This window comes from Pseudorca crassidens, chromosome 19 (assembly GCF_039906515.1).
Source record: "Pseudorca crassidens isolate mPseCra1 chromosome 19, mPseCra1.hap1, whole genome shotgun sequence".
NCBI classification, from domain to species: Eukaryota; Metazoa; Chordata; class Mammalia; order Artiodactyla; family Delphinidae; genus Pseudorca; species Pseudorca crassidens.
This window is the reverse complement of record NC_090314.1, coordinates 48,436,130-48,450,145: the sequence shown is the minus strand read 5'-3', so window position 1 is coordinate 48,450,145 and position 14,016 is coordinate 48,436,130. Positions and strand designations below refer to the sequence as shown.

The window sequence follows — 14,016 nt, the reverse complement described above, 5'->3', positions numbered from 1 at the left end:
TTTTTTTTTCATCTCACATTTTTTCGTTTCAGTAATATTTGCTTTTTGTCTATAGGTTATAATAACAATGCAAATAATGGGTGCTTGTGCCAGGCACTAGGTTAAGTAATTGAAAGTATTTTGTTTAATCATCACAGCAGCCTTCTGAGGTCAGCTCTGTTTCTTGCAGACGAGGAAATTGAGGGAACAGAATAGTTAAATAATTTAAATACAGGTGGAGCCAGGATGTGAACCTGGACTGGCTCCCCTTATCTGTGAATGTCTTTGGGAGTAGTATTGCATCTCAGCACAGCGTTTCAAGTCAATGAAGGGAGAGGGGTGTAGTTTTTAATATGTATATTTTTAACAGCAGTTTTGGTGTAGAAAGATAAAGATTTAGGAGTTAGGAATGGAATTTCTTCTGAAGACTTCACTTTTCCCCTTCCCTATTTATTGAGACAATTGTTTTAGTAACTACTCTTTGCAATGCATCCTATGGGGATATTGAGACCAAGGACGGAGTGTAAGCAAAATAAATTCGCTTTTGAGGTGTATGTGATTAATGTCAAGTTCTCGGACTGCTTGCGGAGGGTCAGAGAAATCTTGAAACAGATGGGATTTGAGTCAGCAGGTTTTTCTTTAAGTTGTGAATTTTTAAGAACTGAATAATTCTGAAATAACTTTGGTATGTTTACTGCTTAAGTACCTCTGTGGTGTGAAGTTAATTACACCCCTCTTTTTACCTGAACTGTGTGAACATGAGTTTTCGTCAGTAAGTTTTGTGGAAGCTGTGTAACATCTGTGCCCTTGCTTGAGTCCCCAGAGGGAGGCTGTTTCCTGCTATTTCTGAGACTTAACTGTAGTGCTTTGGGGTAGTAGGCTACATCTACTCTCATATGCTGTATTAATCATCTGGCACTGATAATGTGCCTCCTTGCATTGCCAGTATCAACTGTATATTGATATCAGTGCGAAAGAGGATATTGAGTTGATGGGAAAGATCAGATAGTGATTTTTGTTTATGGGAGAAAATACCTTTTATAAAATTGACTTGAGGTATTTTGAATAAAGAACTTACATTGGTTCATCTGTCAATTCAGCCAGTGTAACATAACTATTTTTTATTACATTAGGAATTATTTTTAAATTTAAAATCAGAAATAGGAAAAGTGGATGTAGAACAGTCACACAGAATGCCATATGCTAGAAAGTCCATGAGGATAAAACTCTGTAATCCCCAGAAGATCTAGTTTAATGAATATAGGATGTTTGTTAAAGTTATTATAAGCTTAGAGTGAGAAAATTTTGGCAATTACATAGAGCACTAGTCAAATTTGACCTATAAGTGTATTGGTATTTGTACGGATGTTTTCTCAGTCATTTACTTAAATATTTCGATACTAACGATTTGAATTGCCATACTATGAAGAATCTTAGTGTAGTACTACAGGGCTTACCGTCCTATGTTGATTGTTATCTAAAGATAAAATGTTTGACCAAATTGGAAGTTGCTGTCATTTTTTTTTTTTTTTTTGAGGGAGGAGGAGGTTGCATTTAGTTCAGTGATTCATAAACTTTTTGGTCCCAAGGCCTCTTTTCACTTTTAAAAAATGTTGAAAACCACAGAGAACTTTTATGGGTTATTATCAGTAGTTGATTAGAAACTTCGAGAAATTCAAAGAATAATTATTTACGGGGAACTCCCTGGTGGTCCAGTGGGTAGGACTCCGCGCTTTTACTGCCGAGAGCGCAGGTTCAGTCCCTGGTTGGGGAACTAAGATCCCACAAACCACGCAGTGTGGCCAAATTAAAAAAAAGAAAAAATTTACGAATTCATTTAAAAATAACAAACCTATTACATATTATGAAAATAACTTTTTACCAGAACAAAAAAAATATTAAGTGTGAATAGCATTATTTTCCAGTTTTGCAAATCTTCCTTATGTCTGGCTTAATAGAAAACAGCTGGGTTCTCCTATCTGCTTCTGCATTCATTCTATTGTGATATGTTGTTTTGGAATTATATAAAGAAAATCTGACCTTGTACAGATGTGTAGTTTGGAAAAGAGAGGAGTATTTAAATAGCCTTTTAAAGTGTGGCTATCCTTTGATACTGTACTCAAACTTGGCAAGTAGTAGTTTCATAAAGGTTAGCTGCACTATGGAATCTAAAGCTGTTTCAGTGAGTTTTTCATACTCTGTCACATTAATCCATTGGCTTGTCTTGCACTTACTTTACCCATGCACTCGTTTCTAACGATCTTGGTCATTTGGTCATTCACTGAGTTATGCAGATCTTCCAAAGGTTGACACATTTCATTATGTGGTATCAAATTCTCATTCACTAATATCAGCAGTAGTCTACTTAATCAAGACTTCAGTATTGGGGAAATATTCAAGCTCATGGTGGTGGATACATGTTTTCAAAATACTTATTTTTGCTTGAAAACTCAGATTTTCTCATTGGCAACAAACATCATCATTGGATTTCCTTGAAGTGACAGGTTCACTTTGTTCATTTTCAACAAAATGTCTGCTAACTATTCAAGTCTGAATAATCATAGTTTGTCAGTTGTTCTGCCAAGTAAAAATAGTGTTCTGTGAAGGGAAGCTTCTAGTTCAGCTTGTAACTCAGTTGTACTAGTGCTTTTTCTCAGATTTCTTAAAGCAGCAGAAGTGCTTTATGTCTACTTTCCCTTTCATTGCACAGAATATTTGTATACCTATATATATACACACACACACTGAAGACTCGAGTGGAGATTTTATAAAGTTCATTATTTTCATATTTTCACCAAGGACATCAAAGGTCAGTGGTACTAACCTATTTATTGATTTATTTTTAAATGCATAGAGAATACAGTGACCAGTGGTTATTAGTAGTTTGGTGCCTTTGCCCTGAATTGTGCAAAGGTACCAGTAGTTTTGCTCAGACTTGTTTTTGCACCCTTACTGCGAATGTCAGCACTATGAAAAAAGGCAAATAACGTTTAATATTATTACGAAAATGCTTTGATCTTGTGGACCTCTGAAATGGTCTTCGAGTTCTCAAGAAGTCCATAGGCCACACTTTAGGAACAGCTGGCTTAGTTCTTTGCATAGGTTTCCTTTTACTCTCAGACCAGATAAATCAAAGGGGATAAAGAAGTGGCAAATGGCTGAGGTTTTTAGCTTGGGTTACTAAATGAAAGCAATACCATTACCTGAGATAATAGAAATGGGTAAGGAGTAAAAAGAAAGTCAGTTTTGAGTTTCAGGGGGCTTGAGGAACATAAGAGGTGGGGATGTTGATTAGTGCAGCTGAGCATGTTTTTCTGAGTGCTAGGAGGCCTTACCATGTTGCTATAGTGGTTGTTGCCAAGGAAGTGAGTTGAGAGAGAAGAGGGCAGAAGAATGGACCTTGTTGTCAAGGACGTCTGGAAAGGAGAATTTCAAGAAGAGTGGGGTGGTCAGCACTACCTAAGGCTTCAGAGAAGTCAGATAGAATGCGGACTGAGGCTTGAGCATTGGATTTGATGATGAGATTACTGGTGACCTTTGCCAGAGCAGTAGGGGTAGAAGCCAGATTATAGAAGAGTGAGAAGTGCAGAGGCAGCTATTTATAACTTTTTTTTGTGTGTGTGGTACGCGGGCCTCTCACTGTTGTGGCCTCTCCCGTTGCGGAGCACAGGCTCCGGACGCGCAGGCTCAGCGGCCATGGCTCACCGGCCCAGCTGCCCCGCGGCATGTGGGATCCTCCTGGACCGGGGCACAAACCCATGTCCCCTGCATCGGCAGGCGGACTCTCAACCACTGCGCCACCAGGGAAGCCCTATAACTATTATTTCAAGAAGCTTTCGGGTAAAGGAAAGAGACACATCAGTTGGGCAGTTAATTTGAGAGGTGGGCCATACTGAGGACAGCAAAAGAAAAGAAAATTGATGAAGTGAACTGGTAACACAGGTGTGATACAATTAAGCTTTTAGTATAATCTGTCTTGCAGAGAAGTGGGAAGCTGACGAACATTGGATCCTTTGGCCAGAAAAATGTACAGACCTGTGACAATTGGCATAGAAACTTTGGTAGGGATGAGGAGTTCCTTACTAATTCTTTTCTGTTTAATTACTGGGTGCTTAGTTTGATACATTTGCTTTAAATTCACTAATTTCAAGAAGTTTTAAAGATATTTTTTAGATGCAGATGATTTAACTTTAACAGTCTGTGGCTACTTTCAATTTATGGTAACAAGTGACAAAAAAGGATGGAATTCTTTCTCTTGTGCAGGGATTGTGGCCCTGCCCCAACACATCTCCCCTTTTGGTTTGAGTGTTTTTCTTCTGGAGGCAGAGTTTGGTTAACAGCCTCAAGTAATGTTTGTATTAAAAACATGTGTGTTGTTTTCTAACGTGCTTGTATTTCTAACTTCCTTTTCTTCTTTCTCTTCTAGTCTGTTCTCTGGGGAGGCGGTAAGGGGCTGTGGAGCTGGCCTCGGCACCGGGAGAGGCTGGACTTCCTGTCTCTCTGTGCTGAATGGCTGCGATGGCGCCCGCTCTCACTGATGCAGCAGCTGAAGCACACCATATCCGGTTCAAACTGGCTCCCCCATCCTCCACTTTGTCCCCTGGCAGTGCCGAAAATAACGGCAACGCCAACATCCTTATTGCTGCCAACGGAACCAAAAGAAAAGCCATTGCTGCAGAGGACCCCAGTCTAGACTTCCGAAATAATCCTAACAAGGAAGACTTGGGAAAGCTGCAACCACTGGTGGCATCTTATCTTTGCTCCGATGTAACATCTGTTCCCTCAAAGGAATCGTTGAAATTGCAAGGTGTCTTCAGCAAGCAGACAGTACTTAAATCTCATCCTCTCTTATCTCAGTCCTATGAACTCCGAGCTGAGCTGTTGGGGAGACAGCCAGTTTTGGAGTTTTCCTTAGAAAATCTTAGAACCATGAATACAAGTGGTCAGACAGCTCTGCCACAAGCACCTGTAAATGGGTTGGCGAAGAAATTGACTAAAAGTTCAACACATTCTGATCACGACAATTCCAGTCCCCTTAATGGGGGAAAACGAGCTCTCACGTCATCTTCTCTTCAGGGGGGTGAAGTGGTGGCATCTGAATCTGGGGACTTGAAAGGGGGTATGACCAATTGCACTCTTCCACATAGAAGCCTTGATGTAGAACACACAACGATATTTAGCAATAATAGCACTGCAAACAAATCTTCTGTAAATTCCATGGAACAGCCGCCGGCACTTCAAGGAAGCAGTAGGTTATCACCTGACACAGACTCCAGTTCTAACTTGGGGGGTGTCAAATTAGAGGGTAAAAAGTCTCCCCTGTCTTCCATTCTTTTCAGTGCTTTAGATTCCGACACAAGGATAACAGCTTTACTACGGCGGCAGGCTGATATTGAGAGCCGTGCCCGCAGGTTACAGAAGCGCTTACAGGTTGTGCAAGCCAAGCAGGTGGAGAGGCATATACAGCATCAGCTGGGTGGATTTTTAGAGAAAACCTTGAGCAAACTGCCAAACTTGGAATCCTTGAAGCCCCGGAGCCAGTTGATGCTAACTCGAAAGGCTGAAGCTGCATTGAGAAAAGCTGCCAGTGAGACCGCCACTTCAGAGGGACTTAGCAACTTCCTGAAAAGTGATTCGATTTCAGAAGAATTGGACAGATTTACAGCCAGTGGTATAGCTAACTTGAGGTGCAGTGAACGAGCATTTGATTCAGACGTCACTGACAGTAGTTCAGGGGGAGAGTCTGATATTGAAGAAGAAGAACTGACCAGAGCTGATCCTGAGCAGCGCCACTTACCCCTGTGAGTAGAATCATGCATAATGTCATTCTTGGGAAATGTTTGGACAAGAGAGAAAGAGTTGGTGAATTCCCATCATGGGAAGAATGGGCTTCTTTGTATATAGGTGCCTAGATTTCTTTCGTTTGTCTTTTTCCTAATTTTAGGTAGGTGGATGCATGTATACCTGCTAGTGAAGAAATGGAAGGTATATTTGGTACAGCGTTTGTGTTGCTGTAGGGTAAAAGCTGTTAATTTCCCATTGAAATCTTACTAAGAAAAAACTGGAAGACTTCCAATTTGTAAAAGTGTACCCATCCTTTCAGAGTGAATAATTAGGTTTCTTTTGAAACTATATGTAGGATATTTTTGTAAGTTTATGAGGCTTGACTTCACATTTTGTTGTTTCTAGTAAGTGGGGCCAAAAGTTTAGTTGACCTAGTTAAGTTTGCTGGAATTTATAGTTGCTTCTAATTGAGCTTTCAGCAGAGAATGTACCCAGTCTTTAATTTTAACACTTGAGATTTCCGTATGTTTTAAGGACTAATAATCAGAAAATGCTTCAGAATATTTTATAGGTTGCCTCCAAGCACAGTCTGCTTTCACAACCTCATTCTCTCCCTAAAAGAAACCATCTTTATCAGATTTGGATTTTATTTTCTCTCAGTTAAGTAAAATGTATTGACATATTTGGGATAAATTTGTACTGGATTTTCAAAATCTGTTGGTTTGAGGAAAATTATTCATAAGCTTTGTGTGGCACTTTAGATGGACCTGGTTGAGCCAGAGGTGCTTTACTCTTGTTCTTCCCTCCTGACCCTGCATTCTGCTCCTGACAGATAAGGAAGTAAAATATATCTCCTTAAAGATAGATCAATGTACATTTATCGAGACTTATGAGAGAGTAAACAGAGTAGTTGGAAAACAAGGGCAGGGGAGTTGACTAGTAGATCCTCTTTCATTTCCTTTTTGGGTAGGGATGTTGTAAAGGTTGGATTACTAGAGAAGGCTGAAATAGGTGGATATGTTGGAATAATTGGCTTTCCCTTGCCTGAAATAAAAAGGTGACTAAGGTTTTCACTGGAGAATTCGTTGAGACAGCTATGCTTTTAAGCATAAGTAAATTTCCTTTTTTTTTTTTCAGTTTTGTTTATGTTAATTCACATGGATAACACTGTATCCGAGTATGAAATTTTGTTTTTTGTTTCTATTTTGAGTGAAAAAATCTGGATAATTTTGCTGTATTTTTTCCTCATAGACCAAGTTCCATTACCATTTGTTAGTTTACTGTGCTCAAGAGTCCATTTCTATATTCAGGTCTAAAGCAAATAAATTTCAGAGCCTTGCTACTGCTGTAACATAGTTACCGTTCCTTAAATGGATTAGTAGCTTAAATCAGCTTGCCAGTATTTGTGGCATTATCCCCACTGACTTTGCTGCGTAAACCACTGTTTTAAGAAATCTTGGTTAACAGTTGAATATTTTGTGTTTAAAAGTAATTTTGTGTAACATACTGTAGTTGAAACATTTTAAGTTTCCTGTACTTATTTTGTGTATTTGATGAAGAAAAACACCTAGACTCTATAAGCGTAATCTTTTCAGGATACATTGTATTGGAAACGTTTCTGAGTTTTGGTAATGTTGTGGGTAACTGTTCCAACCCGGTGAAATCAAAATACCTAAGAGAGAACTTTTTTTATTTCATGGGGTAAGTCTAGTGATTTGAAAAGACCTCTTAGTCCATTTCATTTCGTTTCACTTCTTCTCACATAATGGTTTGTTGATTGATAGGGTGTGAATTATAAGGACAACTGAGGGATCATTTTAGGAAACTTTTTGGGATCAGTTTAATCCTCTTACAATGAAATCAACTAAATAATGCTTTAAAAAGTTGAGTTTCCATCTTCAGATCATATTAAAGTAAGGACAATTTGGACACTAAAAGTACTGTCAAATAAATGTACTTTTTGCATATTATGATATATATGAACTTATTGACAAAACCACCAGTAAAGTGTAAATACTTTTAAGTTCTTGTTAAGCAAGGTTACCCAATTGACTCCTAAGGCTAGTATTTAGCCAGGTGTTTGTTGACCTTCTGAGTATTTTAAAGATTTTCAGCAATTGGCCAGTGAGAGTGGACGCATTGCTTTGATTAAAAAGAAAAAAAACCGGGAGGTTCTCTGGATGCTGAGAAGCCTTTTCTTTGTGATTTAATAGTCCTTCCCAAATCTTATAACCAGATTTATAATTCTTGAGTCCTGGAATAAGAAGTTAGTTAACTCTTCAGGAGCTTGACCCAGCTGGTGAATTTCAACTTTTTACCTCTTACAGTAGCCTGTCTAGTATTTCACTCCTTTGCTGAAGTACTGTCAGAGATAAAGTCAGTAGATTTAGTCTGAGCAGCCATAATGAAAATATTTAGTAGAGAAGACTGTTGAAATGAATTGTTTTTCAATGATGTTGCTTAAATTACAAGTGGATGGTTCTCTGAAAATTACAAGCTTTCACCAAGAATTCATGTGTGTTTTTCCTTATTTCCTATGTTCCAAGAGGAAAATCAATGATTCATTGTAAATCCTAGGCACATGCTAGCAGTAGCAGAATGATTGGTTTTATATGTTGTTGAGAATTTTGTGTTTATCATTTTACAGTTAGTAAATTCTAATATTGCTGGATGAGACATGTTTAGAGAAGTTCTTTCCTTTTCCTTGTTTTTTTTTTTTTTTTGGTTAACTGATTTTATGTTTAATTTAAAACTGTTATACCTTTTTATTTTAAGTTCTTTTTGGAAAATTATCCAAAAATGTTATATTTGTATGTCTTCCTGTCTTGGTACATGTAACTACTACTTTGGAAAATCTGCACTACATTGAGTTTGACCTATATCGTTGTTTAGTAACATCACTGTGGAATGAGCAGGAATTTAAACATCATCTTAAAAATTTTTTTTTTTATTTGAAGTATAAATACTTTGATTTACAATGTTTTGTTAATTTCTGGTTAACACCAAAGTGATTCAGTTATACATATATCTACGTATATTCTTTTTCATATATTTTTCCGTATGGTGTATTACAGGGTATTGAATATAGTTCACTGTGCTATACAGTAGGATCTTGTTTATCTATTTTATATATAGTAGTTTGTATCTGCTAATTGCAAACTCCTAATTTATCCCTCCCCCACCCCCTTTTCCCTTTGGTAATCATAAGTTTGTTTTCTATGCCTGTGAGTCTGTTTCTGTTTCATAAATAAGTTCATTTGGGTCATGTTTTAGATTCCACATGTAAGTGGTATCATATGGTATTTGTCTTTTTCTGATTTACTTAACTTAGTATGATAATCTCTAGGTCCATCCATGTTGCTGCAAATGACATTTCATTCTTTTTTTTTTTTTGGCTTTTTTTTTTGATTGGAGTGTAGTTACTTTACAATATTGTGTTAGTTTATACTGTATAGCAAAGTGAATCAGCTTTACGTATAGATGTATCCCCTCTTTTGGATTTCCTTCTCATTTAGGTCACCAGAGAGCATTGAGTAGAGTTCCCTGTGCTATACCATTCTTTTTAAAAATGTCATCTTCTTGATCGAGGGACTAGAAAGGAAGCTGTATGTTTCAATAAATACCTCAGTGTTTAATTCTTAATTGTAGAAGTATGAATAGAAGCATTTATTGATAGTTATCTCGTGTTTATAACAAGAACTGTTGAGTGTGTGCTTGTGCGCCCACACTCTCTTCTTCACTTTAGTTTTTCTTTGTATTCCTCCTTCTCATTTCTAAGAGTTTCGTTCTGCTATTTTGTTAGGAATTCCTGGACCTATACCTAGTTTTGCTGAATTTAGTTTTCATTTTCTTACTCTTGTGCTTGTAAACTTTTATAGTAAGTACCTGTAAAGAAAAAATTCTTTTCCAGCTATTCTCTTAAATGTATTCTTAGATCATCAGTGTTCTGAGTACCTGGATAGTTTGTAGACCTCTTTTCCCTTAAAAACCAAAAACCAAAAAACTCTGTAAACTGTTACCATAGGCTTATCTTGAAGGTTAGAATAAAAATAATTCCATAAAACATTTTGTTAGTGACTACAGAAATATATGTTGTTTTATATGTAAAATACATCTTTATGTTACACAATGCCTTCTTTATAAGGACTTCAGGGCAAAGATATGCAACCAAGAATAATTGTATTTTTTCCTAAGCTTTTAAGTCTGTTTTTATTACCTGGCTGTTATAATTTGTGTTGTTCACTAGGTCTCCATTTTCCTGTTGGCTTTTTGGAAGTTTAGAGCCAAATTTGTAGGACTTACTGTTGTACTTGTTTTTTAAGCCTCATTCTTGGCTTCGTTTTGTTCTCCCTGTTCTTGTTTTATTTTCATGTTTTTATTTTTTTAAATTTATTCTAACCTATGTTTTATTCGTCTGATAGCCTCCTGAAGTCTGTTCCAGATCAGGGTTGAGTAAAAATAAACTAGATGCTCAGTTTAGTGACACTAAAGAAGTTATTTGAATTTTGATTGTCTTGATTGCGGTGACTTTTATATGTTTCTGGGGAATTTCACCCTTTTGGAGTTGTTCATGAAGACTTAAGGGTATAATGAATGACTAGTGTGTTTGTTGATTTTGCTTTTTAGTTACTGTGGAATGTTTTGTGTTATAGCTCATACTTGAATTTATTAAGTATTCACAGATGATGTTGCCAAAGGTGGCAGTCTACTTGATTTGTCCTTATTTTCCTATTCCTTGTCCTTTCACAGAATGATGGAGTGAGAGGTCTATTAGCTGGAAACCTAACATCTAACCCTTCTTTGCTACAGACTAGCTATAGGGCTAATCATGTTACCACTTTTTCTAATATAAATGAGGAAATTGATCTCTAGGGCTTAAACTACTTTGAATTGTGACAGCTCTGTCTTTAACATTGATGGAGCTATTCTCAGCACCATTTTTTTGCATTTGGGGAGTCTGAGGCAAAGTTCCCTGTAAGTCACTGGTGTACCTCGAAACAAAATGGCTTTCTTGACTTGTGACTTAGAGCTTTGATTCTTTTACTACCTTAGGTCCCCTTTCCGCCCCATAATCCATTAAAATGATTATTGTGGATCTCACTGGGTGTGATACATATGTGGGAATAATTCCATCATGTTCTTAGAGAAGTTACTTCAGAGCTGAGTAGACTTTCACTTGTCAGACATCTTGTTCTAATTTAATCTAATCATCTTTGATTATGTTTTTTTTTTCTTTTTCTGCTAGCCTGCATATTGACATCCAGTGGCAGAAATAGGAGCTTCTGTATTTTCTCCGTCTTCTCCCCCCCACCCCCCACCCCCCGCCTTTTTTCTGAGAAGTTATGTAGGTAGTGAGAATTATTCTTGGTGCTTCTTGTATGATTCTGAAGGAAGGAAGTTAGGCAGCAGGAATTTGGGGGTTACCCGTTTGCTGCAGATCTAGTTGCTCCAAATATTTTCTGTTGCCTTGGGATTGGTGTTTTCATTCTTTAAAATTGAGTGAAGGGGCTTCCCTGGTGCCGCAGTGGTTGGGAGTCCGCCTGCTGATGCAGGGGACACGGGTACTTGCCCCGGTCCGGGAGGATCCCACGTGCCGCAGAGCGGCTGGGCCTGTGAGCTGTGGCCGCTGGGCCTGCGCGTCTGGAGCCTGTGCTCTGCAACGGGAGAGGCCACAACAGTGAGAGGCCCGCGTACCGCAAAAAAAAAAAAAAAAAATTTGAGTGAAGTACAGTTGACCCTTGAACAACAATGGGGTTAGGGGTGCCCACCGTCTCTGCAGTTGAACATCCACGGCCCTCTGTATCCATGAATTCAACCAACCACAGATCGTATTAAATGTTGAAAGAAATCTGTGTCTAAATGGATGTGCACAGTTTAAACCCATGTTGTTCAAGGGTCAGTTGTACACTTTTAAAGTGGTCATATATAAGTACCTATGAGTGAGTGTGTAAGACGTGAGAGATGCCATAGGTAAATAAACTGAGTTTCTATCCACAAAAAGTTTATAGTTTTGATGTGTATTGGAGACATGGTAGGTAAAGATGACTACTTAGAACAGTGCCTGGCATATAGTAATATATGGTAAATGTTGGGTGATGCAAATGAAATAGGAAGAGATCACAGCTGGTTGATGGAATTGGAAAGAAAGGATATTAGAAATGAGTCTTGAAGGATGGCTAGGATTTTGGTAGAAGGTTGTCTTGGTTGTGGCCTGATGAGGTAGGTCAGTACAGGAAAAAGGCACAGCAAAGACAGAGGACAGAGACTAAAAGGCATGGGGCTTTAGTGGCTAGAGTGGAAATACTTTAGAGATCTAGTAATATAGGTAAGTGTAATAAATGTAGTGTAAAAAGGAAAAGAGGAAATTCCAGAGGTGGTGCAGAAATAGATTTAATGGGATTAATAACAAAGGCGGTATGGGAAAAATAGGGAGGGATCATCATAGATGGTTGAAGTTTCAAGCTTGGGTGACTATAAGAACACACCTTGCAAAATAACCCTTATATGAGGGTTCAAGTTCTTTACCAGTGTCTCAAAAATGAAGGTTTCTGTATTACTTGTAAGTTCCAGCAACTGTTAAAAATCAGGAAATGGACTTCCAAGTAATCCTGTGTAAACAGAGAAGGAGTTGACCTCTACAGAGAGGCCTCAGAACCTTACATTGGAGACTTTGGAATTAATTAATTCGCTTATTAGATGTATTGAATGCCTACTCTGTGCTGAGGTGCTAAGGGTAGATAGTGGTGAATAAGAGAGACACAGTCCCTGCCCTGCCCTCATGGGCAGTATAGGTGAGAAAGAGAGATTATTTGAGCAAGTAATCATATAGTTAATGATATATTTATAGTGGTGTGGGTGCCACAGAAACGAAGTTCGGAGTGCTAAGGGGGTGCATATTAGGAACATCTAATTAAGATGGGTGGGGATGTCCTAGCAAGTATCTTGAAGAAGTCACATGTAAGTTGAGACCTGAATGATGAGAAGGAGTTGGTGAAAAAGAGAGGAGGTGTGTTACAGAGGAAACGGCATGTGCTAAGGCCTTGGGAATGGGAGGTGCCGGATGCTTTCAAGAACAGTGCAAAGTGTAAGGAGAGTAGTGAGAAATGAGGCCAGAGAGGTTGCTAGAGGCTATGTCACGTAGGTGGGCTTGTAGGTCATCTCCAGTTTAAAATTGTATCGTGAAACCATTGACAGAGTTTATATATCATTGGATTTTTTAAAGACCCCTCTTACTGTATGAAGCGTAGAGTGGATTTAGACTTTGGGAAACCATTTAGGCTGCTGTGGTAAGCTATGTAAGAGAGTGGGGACTTGGCCTTTGGAGGGAAGAGTGAGGGAACTGGGTATTTTGGAGGTAGGGTGACTAGGACTTGTGATTGATCGGATGCGATGAGTGGGATGTTGAGAGAGAGGGAAGAGGAATTATGGGTAATTCTCAGATTTTTGACAGGAGTAACTAGATTGGATGGATCTGTTGGGATGAAGAAGGAGCCAATGGGGGATGTTACTGAATGTGGTCCATATTTACTAATTTTCATTTAAACATTTTTGGCTGTTGGGCATACCCAGAAGTTTCAGTGTCATTTGCAGAGCACCCTATTAGATTCCATCAGCAAGATAAAATAAACTGTTTTACTAGGAAAAGCTTGGAGTCACATTGTATTTCAAATGAATAGTACTTTAGTTTCTCTGCTCTCTCCCTGAGCAAAGACCAACATGGATTAGATTATAGTCAGCCCTCTGGATCTGCAGGTTCCACATTGGTGGATTCAACCAACTGCAGATCAGAAATATTTTGGGGGGGGGAGAATTCCAGAAACTTCCAAAAAGCAAAACTTGAATTCAGAACTTGAATTTCAGTTCACTGGCAACTATGTATTTAGCATTCACATTGTAAAGTATTTTAAGTAATCTAGAGATGATTTAAAGTATACAGAATGATGTGCATAGGTTATATGCAAATACCCTATTTTATATCTGCAGACTTGAGCATCTGCATTTTGGTATTGGGGGGAGGGGAGTCTGGAACCAGTCCCCCTCGAATACCCAGGGACATCTGTATTTTGCAAGGTAGGCAGAAATTCGTGCCTAAGGCATCTCCTTTCATAACTACAAGTTCGTTGGTTTTTTCCTGTTTTCCATTGTGTATCTGGGAAAATTATGCTATCTGTTTGAACCAAGGGGCTCAGTATATAATAAATATAAAGAGTAAATCTTACTAATTTTGATTCTCATTAATTAAGGCTTTGTGGC

General features: G+C 38.2%; 1 protein-coding gene across 4 annotated transcripts in view; it reads left to right on the top strand.

Moving 5' to 3' along the window:
* KANSL1 (KAT8 regulatory NSL complex subunit 1) overlaps positions 1-14,016 on the top strand; it is a 174,880-nt gene that overhangs the window by 41,184 nt on the left and 119,680 nt on the right. For all 4 annotated transcript variants that reach the window (XM_067714442.1, XM_067714439.1, XM_067714440.1 and 1 more), the window contains one exon: positions 4,406-5,780. In XM_067714442.1, the coding sequence (XP_067570543.1) occupies positions 4,489-5,780 (1,292 nt within the window). In that variant the 5' untranslated portion in view covers positions 4,406-4,488. The remainder of the gene's footprint in view (positions 1-4,405; positions 5,781-14,016) is intronic.